Source organism: Panthera pardus, unplaced genomic scaffold, assembly GCF_024362965.1.
Source record: "Panthera pardus isolate Hobbes unplaced genomic scaffold, ASM2436296v1 HiC_scaffold_19, whole genome shotgun sequence".
Lineage (NCBI taxonomy): Eukaryota > Metazoa > Chordata > Mammalia > Carnivora > Felidae > Panthera > Panthera pardus.
The window spans coordinates 19722713-19743642 of NW_026526754.1; the positions used below are offsets into that span (position 1 = coordinate 19722713).

The window sequence follows — 20930 nt, forward strand, 5'->3', positions numbered from 1 at the left end:
GTAGCAACTACAGGTTCCATTTTCCCCCTCTGTTTTAGAACCCACCATCCATTCTTTGGGACATTCATGAATGATAACAGAGCTGCAAAGGAATAACTTATTATCTGGGGGCACCCGGGTGGCTCAGGCACTTGAGCCTCAGACTCTTGGTTTCGGCTCAGGTTGTGATCTCATGGTTCGTGAGTTCAAGCCCAGCATCGGGCTCTGTGATGACAGCGTGGAGCCTGCTTGGGATTCTCTCCCTCTCTCTCTCTCTCTGCCCTCCCCTGCTCACTTTCTCTCTCTCTCTCTTTCAAAAACAAATAAATAAACATTAAAAAAAAGAATAAACATTATTTTAAAATGTTTTTGGTGGGCGCGTTATCTACACCCGCCCCCAATTTAATGCCGTTACAAAGAATCTTTCTTAAAGTAGTATATATCTGTAGTTCTGAATTTCAATGTCTGAGCAGTGGGCAACCTAGTTCATTTCTGGTTTAACACTGTTCAAATGAGTAAAAGTCTACACTGTCCTCATGTCATGTCAGAGTCATAAGCTGTAATTTTTTTTTTCCAGCAACTACCAATAAAATAATTCCACAGACGTGTTTATCGATGCACTGACCGGAAACCAAAATAGCCACCTCCTCCTGTAATAAGGACCGTTTCCTTTGGGGATTTGCGGGAGTCCATAGGTGGTTGTCAGGAGCTCAGTGGACCTAGTAGAAAGAAATGCAACAATGTTACTGACCCCCGCCTGGCCTAGTGCTGCATCAGAAAAGGGGAGCTGATAACAAGGCTTATGAAGACTCAGCAGAACGCCCGACAGAGGACGGGCACTCCGTGATGTCATTTCTCACACTTCCTTTGCTTGGAGCTCTAAGGGTCTGGGGATTGGTTGTCCCATTACCTTTCCACGTACCAAGGTCACATCTCTCAAAAGCACAGGGTTGCGGAAATACTTGACGAGTTCTTCTGCATAACTGTACTAAGTACCTGAGATGGCCAGGAAAGCTAACCAGTCCACCATGCGGAGAGAGGTCAGTTGGTGGGACAGCTACGGAGGCTGTTTCTAAACACAGAGGATGTCAGTCACTGATATTTCAACGCAGACTTCCTCCCTGTATCTCCGTGATGTGGTGGCAATCTCCCTCCCTGACTTCATCTGGCGTTCTCCCGCCGCCCACTGGACTCCCTTTGAGATGCCAAGCCCGTCTGCAACTTGAGGGCTACACACACCTTCTATTTCACCTTAGTGGGAAGGGCTGTTCTTTGCCCGGCTATACCTTTCCCAATCGCTAGGTCTGCCTGAATGTCACTTGCTCAGTCAGGGATGCTTCTCTGACTGCCCTAAGGGAGAGCCCCTGACCTTAAATACTGCTGTTGTTTCTTCATGGCACATCTTATCACCTGAAAGTATCTTTTTTGTTTTAAACTATTGCTCTCCTTACAATAGAACATAAGTTCCATGAGAACTGAGACCTTCTGCCTTTTCCACTGACATGTCTTTTCCAGAACCTACCACATGGCAGATGTTCAACAAATATTTGTTGAATTTACGGGTGATTTTGAACACTGTGAAATACACCCAGTTGAGTAAAATTGTTTTGGGCACAAATGATGAAGGGCTCTGCAGTGTGTAAGAGTCATCGCTGTGTAAGTCAAAGAACACTGCCGCTTCCTTTTCTTTCTTTCTTTAACATTGCCATTTTCATTAAACTTCTCTCCTAAGAAATTCTGGGGGGTGCCTGGGTGGCTCAGTAGGTTAAGCATCTGACTCTAGATTTTGGCTCTGGTCATGATCTCACGGTTTGTAAGCATGAGTCCCACATCGGGCTCCATGCTGGCAGCGTGGAGCCTGCTTGCGATTCTCTAAGTAAACAAACAAACAAACAAACAAAAGCCTGGGTTACGAAATGAAAACAACACAAAGCTAAATGAGACGGAACTCCTGCATTCTGGAGCTGACGATGGAGTGAGGCTTTTGGAAGCAGCTAAACTACAAGGTGAAAAGGAGGAAACAAGATTGCTGTCACGTGTCGGTGTAAGCAAGGTGCCGTGGGAGCACCGAGCTGGGCGTGGAGAGAAACTGACTCTGAAGAGCACATCAGAGAAGACTTCACTGCGAAGTGGGCATCAGAGCTGAAGGGTGACAACAAGAGGACTGAGGCGGGCTGAGACAGGCTGAGGGAGCATCATGAATGAACAGAATGGTGACGGGAAAGGCTGTGTTGGCCAAATATAGTGATTCAGGCGGGAAAGATAGCCTGGGGTCAGCTTGGAGACACCTCTGAGCTCCTGAAGGGGAACGTGAATTCTATTCTGCAGACAACCGAACAGCCACACGCCCTCTGGTCCTTGCAAAAGATCAAACTTTTCCCGGAGGGAAGGAGAGCCTGAAAACCGGCAAGGTCTGGGTAAGAGGTGATGGGGCTGTGCTAGAGGCCTACCAGTAAGGACGCAATGCCAGGGTGCTCTGCTGAAATCAGGAGGTGAGCCGGCGAGCAACCGAGTGAGGCCACAGTGGGCAGCACCCAGGCGGAGTCTGAGGGGTGTGCCACCATTAACCCAAGCGACACACACAGGCTTTGGAAACGTTCTGTTTGGTTAATAGAGTTCTGATTAATAGGATGCCAGATAACAAAGTCTAAGCTTTTTAAAAAAATTTTTAATGTTCAATTATTTTTTTTGAGAGAGAGAGAGCAGGGGAGGGACAGACAGAGCGGGAAACAAAGAATCTGAAGCCAGTTCCAGGCTCCAAGCTGTCAGCACAGAGCCCGACGTGGGGCTTGAACCCACGAACTGTGACATCATGACCTGAGCTGAAGTCAGACGCTCAACTGACTGAACCAAACTGACTGAACCACCCAGGCGCCCCAAGGTATTCTTAATATCTCCACAAGAATTCCACGGTAAGGGATCAGAAAATGGACCAGGCCTCAGAGTCTAATTAAGAAAATCCCAACAGAAATTCTCCCTAATCTCTTAATTATTCTGTTTTTGAAACCACCCACTCCGGACCAGTCACAGGACCACAGGTCAGTCATGGCACATGTGCACATTAATCATGCTGGGAATGTACAAATGCACGTTATTAATGCTTCAGAGGACCTGCCAGGTCTATTCACCCTCCTTCTCATCAGCTTCCAACTACTGCCACAAGGATCTGAGGGGAGAACTTGTATGACTGACCTGATCAAGGGGTCAGACGAGAAAGGTGGCAATGAACAGGGGAAAAGTAATGATGGGGCAAGACGGCGAGGAAAAGAAGCCTATCCACCAGGTGGGTAAAACCTTCACAGATCACCAGCCATTAACATCCCCACCCGGAGCTGCCTTCTTGCTTCCTGGCTCCCTACATCAAAAAGCACAGGAAAAAAACACAAAAAACAAAAAACACCACAGTAAACACATCTCCCAGAAAACTGCAACAAACTTCCAAGAACACTAAGCCAGAAGGGAGAAGAAGCGTATACAATTTTTCTTCAACTAGCTGCCTGACTTTTACATTCTTCATGGCTTCTGTTTTATTAATTAGTTACCATCTGATTCCTCCTGGGGCTGGGCACTCAGGCCAATGTTTATAATCACAATTACTTTAAGGCTCTTTCAAAACCCGGCTTAGTAATTGTTTTCCTCTGGGTGGAGGGGGGGAAGGGTCACATCTGACCTGAGCAGTCATTCTATCAGATATGGGTTAAAGTTAAGTACATGATCCAAAAAAAGGAATCTTAATTACAAACAGGAAAAAATGAAATTTAAATCCGCCTGACCTCTTGATAATACTAAGATAAAGTGAGGGTAATAAAGTTGACATCTCACAGGGAAGTTATGAGAAAACTCATAAAAATGACTACGGGTACCTTAGACTTACAAAGACCTAATTAAATGCGAAGGATCAGTAATAAGAACCTTAGATTATGCACACAGTTCCTTCATCCCTTGAGTTCAAGTTGATGACGTTACTAACCCTCTGGTATTATAATGTAATATACAAATCTAGGTACCCCTGGAGTCCACAACAGATAGGAGAATTGAAGACTGCTTTCATAAAAATAAAATTTTACTACGTTTGCTTTAAGCAAGATAAAATAACTCCAAGTAGTTTAACCCTGTGATGGTGTGTTTTAAATTACTGCCCAAGTACTACCTAGAGGCAAAAGGTAACTGTGCTCTTACTGGATTGAGATCAGGAAAATACATTGAGGCTAGAGGGTTTAGAAATGGTACTGTTCAAATTCCATGCGTGATCTAAAAATTATTTGTGTTTAATATCAAGCAAAGCAATAAAGATGTTGTTAAAGATAAGGAGAGTAACCCTGATACAGGTGAAGGGGGTGGGAGGTATACAACCTAAAAGGCCAAATACACTTGGAAAGAAAATTAACTGGAAAGTCGATATACTCATAACAGAGAGTAGCATTGTGGTTACTGGAGACTGGGGGTTGGGAGGAAATGAGCTGGCACAAATTTCCAAAAATAAGAGAGAGTAAGTTCTGGAGAACTAGTATACAGCAGTGTATGTGACTACAGTCAACACTGTATTATATACCTGAAACCTGCTAAGAGTAGCTCTTGAAAGTTCTCAGCACACACGCAATAATTATGTGAGGTGCCTGAGATGTTAACATACTTTATTTTGGTTATTTCACAGTATAACAAATCATCACATTGCAAACCTTAAATTTACAGTGTTAGGTCAATTATCTCAATAAAGCTGGAAGAAAAAAATATCTTAAACTACCGCCCCCCCCCCCAACTGGGCTACAAATTATGCAAGTTGTACTGGTTGAGCTAGACCTAGCTCTTGAAGCCAGGCCTGCAGGACTTCCCAGCCAGGACTCTTAACCCTGTGTGTCGCCCCCCTGGGGTTGAGACAAGGCTGTACCACCGCTGCTACTATTACTTATTATGTTTTATTTAAATCTATTCACCTTTTTACAAGAAATACATTCATTTTAAGTGGGAACCTCACACTTCCACTGTAAGTGGGAACCACCCGTCCTATGGAAAGGTAGTATTTCTAGGAACTGCGAAATGACAAGTGATCAAGTCTAGCTAGATACAGATGCCTGCTGCAAACTCTGAGCTGGGGGGGGGGGGGGAGGGGGGGCGGGGGGGTGTCTGCTGTTAAACACACACACACACACACACACACACACACACACACGAAGAAAAAAAGAAAACCCCCAGCGCCTAGACTGAGTGTGAGGTCTTCGCGACATTCTAGAAAGCCACGCGGCGCCCGGCTCGCTGGAATCCGAGAGAGCGCTGGAAAGGGAAGGCCGTTCCCATCACCGGGGTGGACGTCACTCACTCTCGCGCCCCGTACCACCTGCCGCCCGGCTCGTCCCACCCCGGCCGCCACGACGCGCGGGTAGGGGCCGGGTCACCGACAGCCGGCTCGGCCCCGGGTCCCGGCGGAGCGGCGGTGGCCCTCCCGACCCAGGCCCGGGGCCCACTCACAGTGGCGAGAGACGGCAGCGCACGCAGGCCGTGAGAGATACGCTCGCCCCAGGCCGGTGCGTCCGCCGCGACCACCCCCGCTCCGCGCGGGAGCCGTCGGGCCGGCCTCCTGGAGCCACTTCCGGGCCTCTCTAGGAAGCCCGGAGGTCTCGGCATCTCTATGATGTGCGGGTGTCTCGTCCATCCTCACCTGGGCTGGGCCAGCAGGTCCACTCCAGGAATCTCTCTCAGGTGCCCAACCCGAGTGTTCCAGCCTCGCGGGAGCCCTTGCAGGGTCATCCCTACTGCTATCCCACCTCCACTGTCTGCTTTTAGACTTCCGCCTCCGTTTTTGTGTCCCCACAGGGCTGAGCACAGTGCCTGGTAACTGGGGAGGGGGGCGGTGCTCAGCTCAGTCAGTACTGCTGGGATGGATAGATGGATGATGGATGATAGGTGGATGGATGATGGATGAGGCTCCATGAAACTACTGAATAGTCACTCTCCAGGTCTTTTCAACTCTCTAGCTCGGAGTCTCCACGTTTATGTATGTCTATATGTTTTCCCGTGTCCCTGATTTACCCTAGTTTTTTTCCGGTTCCAGGTGTGAGGGAATGAAAGCAAGACACCAGTAGCGTCTGCTACGCACCAGAATCCTGTCATGCTGTGCTTTAAAAAAAAAAAAAAAAAAAAAAAAAAGTTTTTATTATTTAAAAAATTTTTTAATGTTTATCTTTGACAGAGAGAGAGAGAGAGAGTGTGTGTGAGCGAGCATGACCTTGGGAGGGACAGAGAGAGAGGGAGAGACAGAATCCAAAGCAGGCTCCAGGCTCTGAGCTGTCAGCTCAGAGCCCAACACAGGGCTCGAACTCATGAACCGTGAGATCGTGACCTCAGCTGAAGTGGGACGCTTAATGGACTGAGCCACCCAGGTGCCCCTAAAAAAATTTGTTTATGTTTATTTATTTTTGAGATAAAGCATGCACGAGTGAGGGGCAGAGAGAGGGGGACAGAGTTTTCTAAAGTAGGCTCTGCGTTGACAGCGGACAGCCCGATGCGGGGCCCAAACTCACAAGCCAGGAGATCATGACCTGAGCCAAAGTTGGATGCTTAGCCGACTGAGCAACCCAGGAGCCCCAGTGCTGTGCTTTTAATTTAAGGGTGCTCCATGTTGGGTTGCTGAGGAGTGGGGTTTCTGTCCAACCCCACTGATTCCCTTGGACACAGTTCCTGAAGTGGCTTGTGACCTGAGCCTTAAGGAACAAGTAGGAGGTGGCCCAAGGAGAAGAGAAGAAAGGAACATTTTGGTGGAAAAAATAACAGGGCAAAAGCATAGAGTCAGGATTGAATGCCACATGCCTGAGGAATAAAGAGGCACTGCAGGCTAATGATATTTGTGGAGATCGAAAGGAGAGGAGAGGGAGAGGAAAAGGGAGACACAGTTCTGTATCGTACTCAGACCAATTAATCTGAAGGGAAAGACCATTGTCTACATTGGGACTGTCCAGGAGGATTCGGCAAGACGGCAGAAGTCTGTAGGTGCGAGAGGGCATGATCCAGACCCCCATATTCCACCCTTTTCTCAGAATTAACCTCTTGACTGCTGCTGGAGCTTCCTCAGAGCTCTGCTGTGGTTTCAGGCCACCGCAGCATCTGAAAACACTGACACACTTTGAGGGTGTCTGTCTGCCCCTCGAGATCGTTTCTCCAGGAGGCCACACTTTCAGGGGTGGTGGTGTTCAGACAGGATGTGTTGTGATCAGCTAGGAGGTGTCATATTAATGTCTCACCTGTAGTATAGTAGTGAGCATGAAGTGATGAATAACTTACGTTTCTAGTCTTTAGGCTTAGAGCAAGTATAGCAAGGAGGTAAGGAACAGACCTTAGAGTCAGAGCAGTGGGGATTGGAACCCTGGCTCTGTGTAGAAGAGTCCCGAACTGATGAAATGAGGTGAGGTCTGTGTCCTCCTCAGACCCCTCCTGGGCAATGTTAGCTGCTTTTGTTATAGATCATCTTCAAGACTACGTGTGCAACACTTGGGCGGGAATATTCACATCAGCATTATTCATAAGCGCTCCGAAGAAGAAGTAATCCAAATGCCCATCAGTGGGCAAATGGATAAATAAAATGTGGTCTGTCCATACGAATAGAGTATTATTCACCTGTAAAAAGCAACCAAGTACAGGTCTTCCTTGACTTGCAGTGGGGTTATGCCCTGATGAAGCCATCGTAAATTGAAAATATCGTAGGTCGAAACTGCATTTAATTCCCCTAACCTACTGAACATGACAGCTTAGCCTCCCCTCCCTTAAATGTGCTCCGAATACTTACATTAGCCTACAGTCGGGCAAAACCATCTCACATAAAGCCTATTTTATAATAGTGGTGAGTGTCTCGTGTAATTTGTCAAATACTGTACTGAAAGTGACAAACGGAACTGTTGTAGGCGGACAGATGGTTGTGTCTCAGTTGTTCACCCTCCTGATCGCGTGGTTGACTGGGAGCTTTGGCTTGCTGCTGCTGCCTGGAGTCACGAGAGAGGATCATCCAAAAACTTGGTAGCCTGGGAACAGATCCTTATTCCCGATTCCCAATTCCAAGTGTGGTTTCTACCCAAGGCCCATGGCTTTCTCACCATCAGAAAGTTGAAAAATCGAAAGTCACACCCCTGTAAGTCTGGAGTCAGGGGCCGTCTGTAGTGATATGGGCTACAGCATGGATGGTCCTAGGAAACATTATGCTCGTGTTTTTACTAGCCAGCTTCAGAAGCCAGTCACACAAGACCACATACTGCATGATTTCATGTATGTGAAATGTCCATAGGCAAATCCATAGAGACAAAAAGCCGATTGGTGGTTGCCAGCGGCTGGGAGGTTTGGGGTGAGATGGGGAGTGACTGCTCATGGGTACAGAGTTCCTTTCTGCAGTGACGGAATGTGGTGATGGCTGCACACCTGTGCGAATACTAAAAACCATTGATTTGTATCCTTTAAATGGGTGGATTTTATGATATGTAAATTAGACATCTCCATACAACTGTCATTAAAAACAGATTACACCTACAATTTTGTCAGTCTCATTGTAATTGCAATGTTGTTTGAGTAGGAGAGGACAGGATGGCCCATCATCCTGGACATGCCCACAGAAGCGTGTCATAGGAAGCAAAGTCAATACAGGTAAAAGTTGAGGAGCCATTGCCTTAGGGAAATAAGCATAATTCTCCTTTCCACCATCTCAATATGGAGGCTTTGCGCCCCCCGCCCCGGTCTCTGCTGTCACCTTCCTCCTTCTCAGGGCAAGGAGGAGAGAGTACAAAGCATAAGGAAAAGCAAGGTTTGAATAATAAATGCTTTCCAATTAGCTGCCTTGAAAACTGAGAGTCAGCTTGTATTAATCTTCATGATCAAATTACTTCATTTTGTCTCTCGTCTAACTGCTCGGGTAATTTTATGCCAGGATTATTTTAGTCATTCTAATTATGCAGGCATCAATATTTAGTGGGTGTTTACCTAACCCACTGCATACCCAGAGGTGTTCTTCCCTCAGAGACCATGGCAGTACAATATAATATGAATAGGCATGCAAGGTATAGAAATGAAGTGCCTTTGATTTCTCCCTCCTTGTTTGTAAGGAACGTTCAGGTGGTGTTTCTTGAAAGAGCAACGTGTGTCCTATTCAGATGCATCTACAAAAGGCAGTGCTGTCCGTGTTACCAGTTCATTATATGATACTAAATGCAATTCTTGTGCAGATGTTTCATTAGGGATTCAGTTATGCAAGACAAATTAAAATTCGCCGTTTGTTTAGATTTTCTTTTTTGCAAAGAACCTTTCCTCGCTAGTCGCCTCGTGTTTGAATTTCTGTCACTGGCAATATCACTGACCCCCTTTTCCTTTGGAACCCCTTCTCCTTTGAGAGAATGCTCTCTCAGTCTGCTCACTGTGCTCCTCTCAGTCTTTTCCTCCTCATCCTTCATCCCGTCCTCTCCATTTTCTTTCTTTGGCCCTTTTGTATATTCTTCCCAGCTCTTAACTGGGTACAACCCACGATTCAACCTCCAGCTTTCTTTTCTTCTACATCTACATCCTTTGCCTAAAAGAAGTCATTAGTTATCTTGGTTTCAACTCTGAACCCAGCCCGAGAGACCCCCGAACATGTATAAGCTTGCCCCTAGGAGGTATTTATGGGGACCGTCCACCTGTGTGAACCTCATGTCCAAAGGTGTATTCCTTATCTCAAGCAATACCTGGCATTGGCTGCATTTTTTTGACATCTTCTTTTCCTTCATTCAGATATCCATTTAATTTTGCCTTGCAAAGTGTCTTGGACCCATACTCTCTTCCCATTCCTTCTGCTTCCTTTCTATTTTCCTGAGGGCCTCCCGAGAGAGTAGTATCCCAGGGTGCCATCAGGTTAATCTTGGCCATCTTTGGAGTGTGAATATCTCTTAGACAATCCATCCTGAGGCCAGGCCATGGAGCTGCCCTCTCACTCACTTCCTCCCCTCCGGGGTCTAAAAACACCATGCTCCTGTACCACTTTCTCAAGTCCTATGGAGTGAGGCAAAGCTGATGGTAGGATGTGAATTGGAAAACTGCCAGGGCACCACATGGACCACAGGACTTGGGAATGTGGAAAGAGAGAGAGACTAGGGCAGGGGCCTCTGCCTACCAGTGGGTTGGCTCTGTGAATGGCCATTCTTCTTTCACTAAGAAGCATCTTGTTTAACTAACTAGGTGTACTCCAGCTGAGTAAATCAAAACAGTTAATTTCAATACAATCGCAGGATAATATTTTTGCTTAAATACTTTAATCTTATCGAGTGTCTTAAATATATTTTACAATAACTTTGTGACCGATTTACCTTATTCAACCTATGGAAGATATTCACCATATAATTGGCACAGCCTTCCACCTTGCCAAATCCATCAGCCAGATCAAAGGATTTGAATTCTTTTTGACTTATATGCCCCAAATGATGCTTAATGATCAGCTGTTAGAAAAAAATGATTTCATATTTCATTTTATTTATTGAAAAATGTGTATTTATTTTGAGAGAGAGAGAGCAGGGGAGGGGCAGAGAGAGGAGACAGAGAATCCCAAGCAGCCTCTGCACTGTTAGTGCAGAGTCCGATGCGGGGCTCAAACTCATGACCGTGAGATCACGAACTGAGCCAATATCAAGAGCCAGATGCTCAACCAACTGAGCCACCCAGGTGCCCCTCATATTTCATTCTAAATAAGTATATCAGCGCCCTCATGGCAATTATTTCACTTTTGGTAGATAGATTGACCGATCGTAGAGTTTGTTATTGTTGTCATGCATTTGTTACTGACATTATTTTCATGGGAAAACATAGAGCATGTTAAGAGGAAAGGAAGTGGGGGGCAGGGCACACTGAGCAGGAGACATTTGAGCAAGGAAATATAGGAGGCCAGGAAATTTGGCGAGTGTACAAGAGCATTCCAGGCTGAGGGAAAACCTCCACGGCAGGAGTATGTTTGAGGACTGGCAAGGAGGCCCTTGTGACTAAAATGGAGTGAATGAGGAGACGGAAGTCAGAGATGTGGTCCAAGAGCTACAGGGCACAAAACATGTGGCCGTGGAGCCATTTAAGGATTTTGGCTCTGACACTGACTCTGGTTGAGATGGGGAGACTCTGGCAGGTTTGCAGCAGACGGGTGACGTGACAGGGTCGAGGTTATCCAATGATTTCTCTGGTGCTGGGTTGAGGGTAGACTGTAAGGAGACAAGGGTGGAATCAGAGGGATCTATCAGAAGGCTGTGGCTGCATTCCAGGTGAGAGGTGATGGCGGCTCGGACCAGGTTGGCAGCAGTGGAGTGATCAGGTAGGGGGTCTATTCTGAAGGTAGGGCCAGCAAGATTCCTTGATAGATTGGATGTGGGTTGAGTCAAAGAGCTGAGTCAAGGGGATTCCAACATGAGTGTGCTCAGCTACTAGAAGGGTGAGGCTGCCCTCACTGAGGTGCTGTGATGTGCTTCTGGAACACACACATCCTGAACCAGAACTTGAGTGAGCTGTGAGCTGCTAACTCTGCAGGGTAGAGGGAGGAGAAGCTGAAGGTGGTGTGACAATAAGGGAAGGAGGAAGAGGAGGGGGTTAAAGAGAGAGTGGGAAAAGCTCAAGGAAGGACCTATGAGCTCAGTGGGGTCCACAGTGGTGGAGGTAGGAGGACATGAAGGGTCTTCTTAGAAGGTAGAGCTCCTGTCAGTGTTCTACACACTGTGGTGGCTGTGTTATCTTCCACAACAAACTACCAGAGACTGAGTGGCCTAAACAACAGAAATACGCTGTCTCATAGTTCTGGAGGCCAGGAGTCTGAAATCAAGGTGTGGGTGGGGTCATGCTGCTTCTGAAGCTTTGAGTGGAGGGTCCTTCCTTGTCTCTTGCAGCTTCTGGAGGCTCCAGGCATTCCTTGGCTGTGGCCACATCACTCCAATTTCTGCCTCCATCTTTACATCGCCTTCACCCCATATGGCACCCCCCCCTTTTTCTCTTCTATTTCCTATAAGGATACCTGTCATTGGATTTAGGGTCCATCCTGATCCAGAATGATCTAATCTAAAGATCCTTAACTTCACCGAAAGTGAAGAAGGAAGCCCCTGCCCCTCCCAAAGCCGAAGCCAAAGCAGAGGCTTTGAAGGCCATGAAAGCAGTGCTGAAAGGCGTCCACAGTCACACAAAAAAGTAGATCCACAGGTCACTCACACTCTGACAGTACAAGACATTGTGTCTCTGAAGACAGCCCAAATATCCTCAAAAGAGCTCCCCAGGAGAAACAAGCTCACCACTAGGCCATCATCAAGTTCCCCTGACTCCCGAGTCAGCCATGAAGAAGATAGAAGACAACAACACGCTTGTGTTCATTGTGGGTGTCAAGACCAATAAATCCCAGATTAGACAGGCTGTGCAGAAGCTCTGTGACATTGACATGGCCAACGTCAACACGCTGATCAGGCCCAATGGAAAGAAAAAAAGGCATATGTTCAACTGGCTCCTGACTATGATGCTTTGGACATGCCAACAAAGATGGGATCATGTAGACTGAGTCCAGCTGGTAAAACCTAAATATAAATTTTTCACCATAAAAAAATAAAAAAAAAGGAACAAATAAAGATCTTTAACTTGATTACACTGGCAAAGACGCTTTTTTTCCCAAATAATGTCACATTCACAGGTGCATGGCGCTAGGACGTAGACATATCTTTTTGGAGCCACTATTCACCCCACTACAGTGACGTACATGATTCCTCTACCCCTCCTTCTCTCCCAGGCCCAACTCCCAGGTCTTTAAAACTAGGAGGCACTTCACTACAGTTGACTTTACTGCTATACATTTTGTTTTGCAAACAGAAAAGAGAAGTTGAATTTCACAATGAATCCAGAATGGTTGAGAGAGGCAATGACTGACAAGACACAGAAAAAATTCTGGAAGGGTAGGTCCCTAGGATCTGGAAGAAACCTAGGCAAGGCCGTGGGATACGGAATTTGAGCCAATATTATCTGGATCCCAACGTTTGGAAAGTTCTAGCTGATACCTGGGTTATCAGGACACAAAATATGATTATACTATATATTCTACTTTGTAAGCTGTCCTCCTTTCTCAAGAAATATTGCAAACATTTCCCCAAGTCATTAAATATTCTTCAACATGATTAAAAAAAATTTTTTTTTTTACATTTATTTATTTTTGAGAAACAGAGTGAGACGAAACATGAGCGGGGGAGGGACAGAGAGAGAAGGAGACACAGAATCTGAAACAGGCTCTGGGCTCTGAGCTGTCAGCACAGATCCCGATGTGGGGCTCAAACCCACAAACTGTGAGATCATGACCTGAGCCGAAGTTGGAGGCTCAACCGACAGAGCCACCCAGGCACCCCTACAACATGATTTTTAATGGCCATATAGCAGTCCATCAAATGAAAGTACTGTAATTTATATAACAAATCCTTTATGGTTAGCCATTTAGGATGCTTCTATGCTTTACATATGATAAATAACACTGAAATGAACAACTTCCTTTATAAATCATCATGCACATCTTTGATTATTTTCAAATGGGCTCATTTTAAATAACCATGAACAATTTTGCAATAGCAATTTCTGCACATTGTTTTTTTTATGAACTCAAACTTTCCCTTCAGGCAAAAGGAAAAAAAAAAATGGAAAAGAAGTTCCTGGAACATCTGGCTTATGGTGTAATTTACTTTTGGTATTCAGCTGTGCTCCCAAATTTTGAAATGTTGTCTTTCTAATAGACTCATCCTAGATTTAATCTCCCTTCTGGAGATACAGATGCAAGTATGTTTTCTTCTGTGAACTTCCAGCCTGGGAGCCTTGACTATATGAGGGAAGCCATGCCAAACTGTACATTGGTTGCTTTCATCCACTTCTTCTCAATTTGTAAGTCCCTAGAAGGAAGGGACAGAAACTGAAAGAAAGGAGTTTTTGTTGACACCAAGAAGATCCTTGTGATAATGGCTGCCATTGAAAACTCTGATATGCCAGGCCTTTTACATATATTAGCTTTATAACCAATATGAGGTACAAATTATTATCCCACTGTTGGTGCAAGACTGTGGCTCAGAGCAGAGAGGGCAGTTCACACAGTCAAGTAAATAGCAGAGCTGCATTTCAGAACTTAGCTCACTCAAAGCTACCGTATTGTCTGTTAGTGAGACTCCTAGGTTTTTGAATTTTGAACACTGGGAAGATTTCACACCAAAACTTGGGGAGACATGTAGGCTTGCCAGCTTTTAATTTTGCCACGTAAGGGCATCAAAACAGAAGCAACAACTAGCCTGTGATATCCTATCACCACCATTTCATTCACCAAAAGGTATTTTAATGCCAAAAAGAGAGGAAAGCTATAGTCTCTGAAGGTGATCCTTTAAATTTTATGAATTCAGCTTATGAAGATCAGTAGATTGCACTTAATGCAATCCATCAGGTCACCATGGACCAGTGAAAAGTGGTTACCGTCTCTAGACCACATTTAAGAATTGCATCCAGGGACACCTGGGTGGCTGTCGGTTAAATATCTGACTCTTGATTTCGGCTCAGGTCATGATCTCCCGGTTCATGAGATTGAGCCTAGCTGTCAGCACAGAGCCTGTGTGGGAGTATCTCTCTCCTTCCCTCTCTGCCCCTCCACCACTCGTGCTCTCACTCTCTCTCCAAAATAATCAATAAACTTAAAAAAAAAATAATTGCTTTCAGAAGTCATGTTACCATCAGTGCCTTGATGGAATGATTGCTCGGGCTTGGCTGACAGACATGGAAGGAGATCCGTGGCCTTCCTTCTGCTGCAGGAAGAAGCTGGCAAAACATTCATTCAGCCATTGAGAGTGGGGCATTCATGCCATTATTCTCTTCTCTATTCAGGGTAGAATTTTCATACTCTGGTCCTTCCCAAGAGGGTGGAAAGGAAGTGAGGACAGAGACAGAGGCTATAGATTCATTTCAAGACATTTAAGGGAAAAGGAGAAGGGAGAGAGATCTGGATACATGGGCAGAAAGATTTTTATACATGCTGATTCCTTAATGTATCTCTGAGAAGTAGAGCTGTATTAGGTGGAGACCCCTTGTCGGTAAATAAGTGGATAAGTCAAAATAGAACTCAGGGACCTTTCAAGCTGGCTCTTTACTAATGTTATTGTTTTGATACACAATGTATGGGAGGTAAGGACAATGGGTTAATAAGTGTATGGTAATGTGTGTGGGTTTCACTTTTTCATTCTTGACGCCGTTCTGCTCTTTGCTGTGGTTAGTGCTAAGAAGAGAAAGAAATGAACCCAAGAACAAGATCAGAGATCAAAATATCAGGATTTAGCACACCACTTCCTGTTGACAGAATCTCTAACTTCTTCCTTAAGTCTCATGAGTGTGAAGTTCTATTGTCTTAAGAGCAGGGCCCTATACCTTTCTCACTTTGGTTCCCAAATGACAGTCCATTGCTTGCTGCCAATTAGTGACAAAACTTTTACCATTCTGGGGGGCTCTCTGAAAAATGAGGACAATATAACAAGTTTCTCATAAAGTTTAATTTATTCAGTATAAGAGACCACATTTTATTCTGACACTGTCTACTTTTCTTTAATGTTAAAATATCTTTTCTTTTGTGGACCGTTGATAGTTGATTTTTTTTATTAAAAAAGCTTTTTTAATGTTTTATTTATTTTTGAGACAGAGAGAGACAGAGCATGAGTGGGGGAGGGGCAGAGAGCAAGGGAGACACAGGATCTGAAGCAGGCTCCAGGCTCTGAGCTGTCAGCACAGAGCCCCATGTGGGGCTCGAACCCACGAACTGTGAGATCATGACTTGAGCCGAAGTTGGACGCCTAACCAACTGAGCCACCCAGGCACTCCCGTTGATAGTTGATTTTTAAATGCATTTTCACTTGGCAAACTTAAATAGTGGAGATTCAATGTCTACCCCCCACCTTTTGAAAAGATTGCACAGATCCATGAAGTACAAAAGTTGGGAAATACTGATCTAGGCAGTTTTATTATTTAGTTGCAGTCCAATTATTTAGTTACAGTCCCACGAAATTACTGGCAAGAATCACATGAAAGATTTCTAAGAAGATTACACAGGAAGAGTTTTGCAACATAAAAACTTCTAAACTTATAGGTAGGATAACTTTCTCTATAATGCTAAAATTCAGACTTGGATTTTATTTACAAACACCTTCGATGTCATGGGCATATTCATGGATTAATTACTCCGAGAAGCAGTTCTGAGCTCTGCAAGCCCTATTCTCCCAATTTTTGTCTTTTTCAAAAAGAGAAAGAAAACGTCTTCTGAAAACCATGGAAGAGAGAGGAACTGATTCTCATTGCGGGTCTTATGAAAAAGAATGGTTTGGGTAATCTTAGAAGAGGAATCAACAGTTACTGGGACCTAACATGACTGATCAATAAATAAATATTTCATATTAGAATTCCTCTACTGATTGGTGGAATGAATAAACACACTGATTTTGGATTTCAGTAAGGGATTTGACAAGGTCACTTTTGATATTACTGTTGGCAAGATACAGAAATGTCAGATGATTAATATCAGCTTGAAAGAAGGTTTCCTGAGGTATGTCTCTGATAGCTATATTGTAATTGTCTATTTACTGGTCTGCTCCCTAAATAGAATTTAGGTTCCTCTCTGAGGGCAGGAACCAAGTCATTTTACTGACCGTTGTATTCTCAGTACCTTGAACAGCACCTGGCACATAGTAAGAACACTGTAAATACGTGGTGAATGAATGAATATCTTATGAAATGCCTTGCTTTTACACTTATAAAGCTATGAGAAGGTTCACTTAGATTCTTCCATGATGTGTTGCTAGGAGGAGGGAGTAGTGGACCCAATCTTAATAACATCAAATTTAACAGGGTTTCCATTTTGATAAAAATAAAATATCTTACAAGCATAGGGAGAGTTGAGCCTTACCAGATGGTTTAAAAAAGACTTAGGAACTTCGCTTCTGTTAATGGCTGATAAGATAAACAGGATCAACTCTCTTGCTGAGAGCTTATCCAATAAAGCCAGATAAAATATAACACCTATCTCCTCAAAGCCATCAAAATACTGCTAGAAAACAGCTGATGACCTGAAATTCTATGTTCTTGAAGTGAAAACATCCTTCAAAAATGGATAATGAAAACATTTTCAGAAAAACAAAAACAAAGATTTTATCACTAGCACCTATACTAAAGAAAAGTGATCTCAGGGGCAAGCGTGGAGATATGGGAAGGAATGAGAAGCCGCAAAAGAGTAACTTCTTTGTTGGACAATATAAATGAATGTTGACTCTATAAAACAAATATAAAAACATCCTGTGGGATTACGACAACTATACCATATACATCCAGATGGTGGGGAGCGGTGTACAAGTGTTCAAAGGTCCTGGCATGAGGTATATACCAAGAAAGCAAAAATAACAAGTCACGTTGGTCTGTGAGAAGTCATTTAAGTAACTGTTAAAAGCATCACAAAGAGTGCACAACTGTCAAGGTAATGAAGGGGGAGCATGGAAAAATAACAAAGAATGATTAATTCAAAGGAAGCCTAGAAAGTAGAAGAAAGGTAATGTAGAATAGAAGGGACTAACAAAAGGTAAATAGTAAAACAAAAGATTTCAAGCTAAACATATCAATACTTATATTAAATGTAAAGGAACTAAGTTGTTTACTTAAAAGACAAAGATTGTTATACTGGAAAAGAAAAAAAAAGTGCCTAGTACATGTTGCTTTGAAAAGACATATCTGAAAGGTAAGAATACAGAACAATTGAAATCAGAGAGGTGGGAAAGACCTAACTGATATGCATGGAACAGTGGAACCAACCACAGAATATACATTCTTTCTAAGCACATGTGAGCATTTATAGAAATCAACTGTGTGATGGGCCATAGAGTAAGACTGAAGATATTTCAAAGGACTGAAATCACACATAATGTGTTTTTCAACTTGAGTAAAATGAAGCTAGAAAGTGCAATAATATATCACTAAAATTTCCCATATGAAATTATTAAATACAATTCTAAATAACCCATGTAACAAAGAACAAATCCTAGTGGAAATTATAAAATATTTTTCAGTCAACTAACTTGAATTATAATTTTTTAAAAGTAAAGTAAATAAATAAAACATTTTCCACTGAACAATAATGCAAATAATACATATCAAACATGGGGGATGCAGCTCAGACATACTTAAAAATATAGCATAGCCTGGGGTGCCTGGTTGGCTCAGTTGGTTAAGTGTCTGACTTTAGCGTGGGTCACGATCTCATGGTTTGTGAGTTTGAGCCCTGCATCGAGTTCTCTGCTGTCAGCACAGAGCCTGCTTTGGATCCTCTGTCCCCCCTCCCCATCTCTCTCTCTCTTTCTCTCTGTCAAAAAAATAAACATTAAAAAAACACGTATATATAGTATAGCATATAGTTTAGAAAGAACAATGGTTTAAAAAAACATCCATCTACAGAAATTAGAAGAAATTAGGTGCCCTGTAATCCCATAAAATCAATAAGATATAGACCTATTTGGAATTAATTATAACTGTGCAGTTTAGACGTCTTCTCCCCACACATGTCAATAACAGAACAACTTGATCTAGTCCCAACTTCGGGTTGTCTTCTCCTGGTGTTTTACCCTCTGACAGTATGAGACGGAGAATGAGATATATATTTGTACAATTCCAAATCCACATTTAAAACATTACTTATCATCTAAAAGTGTAAGAACCACAACAAAACTTGGGTTACCAGCAAGACCACCCCGGTTACATTCACCAAAACGACATGTTCTTCAGCTATTGCAACAACATGATTTTTTAAATGTTTGAACTCTGAACAATGTGGCTGCCTCAGGCACGTTGCACCATATTCTGCTGTGTATAAGGTGCAGTTAAGAGAAATGAGGACTATCAACCTGGAGAAGGAAGAAAGCAATCTTCAAACAGTTGAAAGAAGTGGGAACTAGATGCAGTCTATGTGACTCCAAGTGACAAAGAAAGGACAAGTACCACGGTCAAGCTTGGTCTAGAGGAGAACTTTTTTTTTTTTTTCTTTTTAAGTGTATTCATTTATTTTGAGAAAGGGACAACATGAGTGGGGGAGGGTCAGAGAGAGGGAGAGAGAGAATCCCAAGCAACCTCCACACTTGTCAGCACAGAGCCCCATGCAGGGCTCGAACCCATGAACCGTGAGACCATGACCTGAGCCGAAATCCAGAGTCAGACACTTAACCGACTGAACCACATGGGTGCCCTGAGGAGAACTGGAAAGTCAGACTTCAAAGGCTTTGCTGTGCCTGTCATCACAGGTGTACTGACCGTGGACAAGATGACCACTTAGCGGAGATGTTACAGACAGAGTCCAATGGAAAGTTACTTCTTCACATTCCCTTCTATACTCAAGAGCCACGGATTCTAAGAAAGTCTTCATTTTAGGATTCTCAGCAATGTTTCTGTTTGTTTGCTTTGGCCCAGGGTGGGAAATCCTCTCTTTTGGGTAAGATATCTTGTCTTCAGAAGGTGCCTTCCAAAAGGCACCTCTGTCGGTAGAAGGAAGCAGCACATTGACCTGTTGGCATCATTAGCAAGAATATAACTTAAAAAAAAATTTTTTTAAATATTTATTTATTTTTGAGAGACAGAGACAGCATGAGCAGGGGAGGGGCAGAGAGAGAAGGAGACACAGAATACAAAGCAGGCTCCAGGCTCTGAGCTGTCAGCATAGAGCCCCATGCGGGGCTTGAACCCATGCACCGTGAGATCATGACCTGAGCCGAAGTCAGACGCTTAACCGACTGAGCCACTCAGGCACCCCAGCAAGAATACAACTTGATCCAAATGCCTCCTTCCCTTAGGAAAGCTAAGGATAAACTTGCAAAAAAAAAAGGGGGGGGGACACTTCCAAGAAAGGATGGCCTCAAGGACAGCTCTAAAACAAAATGAGGGGGACAAAAAGGAGATACAAATCAGCTCAGCCAGAGAGAGGAAGTCCTCATTCAGAGGCAGAACCGCCCTCTGTTGGACTAGGACCCTGTGGTCCTCTGTGTTCCCAGTTGGCTAAAATCCTTCCTTTCCCCCCACCATCCAGCCTCACTAGTCACGGCTCCTGCAGCAGCTGTATGCCAAGGTCAGGAACTGGATCCATATTACTCACTGCTGAACTCCTCCATGGCCGGTACAGAATGTGCCACCCAGAAGGCACTCTGTAGAGTTTTGCTCTTTCCTTATTCTTTCAATGAGTGTAAATAAAGTACATGCAAAGGGACAGGCACTAGGCTAAGCATTTAGTGCGCAGGGAATAAAACCCAAAAACCAGATGAGGTTCATGCCCTCATGAAGTTTATTCATGGTCTATTGGGGGAGACAGAACAATTAAAAAAAAATTTTTTATGTTTATTTATTTTTAAGAGAGAGAAAGAGAGAGAGAGAGAGGGAGAGAGAGAGGGAAGTGTGAGTGAGGGAGGGGCAAAGAGTGGGAGACACAGAATCTGCAACAGGCTCCAGGCTCTGAGCTGTCAGCACAGAGCCCGGCACGAAGCTCGAACTCACAGACTGTGAGATCATGACCTGAGCCGAAGTCGGATGCTTAGCCGACTGAGCCACCCAGGCGCCCCTGAGACAGAACAATTTTAAAAATAAACAATCTGGGTTCAGAATTATGAATGGAGCTAACTGCAGGTAAGGGGTGAATATGGTGGTGATGGAATATACTCAGGCTGGGAGGTGAGAAGTGACATTTAAGCACGTGTCAGATGGATGGCAAGGGGACGTGCTGTGTGGCGAACTGGATGGAGAAATAAATGAGTGAGGAGAAGGCTGGCAGGAACCTCTCCTCCTTCCCAGGTGAAAAGGGCTAAGAGGCTGAGAGTGTGCCCAACAAAGAGAAAAGTGGCTATTTAGTGCCACGTGCAATGCAAGATTCATGTTGTTCACTTTTAAAAACAACCCTAGGGCTGGGCTCCCTTTCTTTA

The 20930-nt window shown here is 44.1% G+C and overlaps 1 protein-coding gene and 1 pseudogene across 5 annotated transcripts in view; one reads left to right on the forward strand and one right to left on the reverse strand.

Moving 5' to 3' along the window:
- The window catches only part of SDR42E1 (short chain dehydrogenase/reductase family 42E, member 1), a 58914-nt gene that overhangs the window by 4321 nt on the left and 33663 nt on the right, over window positions 1-20930 (reverse strand). For 2 of the 5 annotated variants that reach the window (XM_053906701.1, XM_053906700.1), the window contains exon 2: window positions 605-698. In XM_053906701.1, coding sequence (XP_053762676.1) covers window positions 605-672 — 68 coding nt within the window. In that variant the 5' untranslated portion in view covers window positions 673-698. Of the gene's footprint in view, window positions 1-604; window positions 699-3171; window positions 3335-5445; window positions 5566-5635; window positions 5733-20930 lie in introns of those variants that run through there. The other 3 variants (XM_053906698.1, XM_053906699.1, XM_019413070.2) reach the window with 3 other exon arrangements.
- Window positions 11236-12516, forward strand: LOC109245723 (60S ribosomal protein L23a-like; annotated as a pseudogene).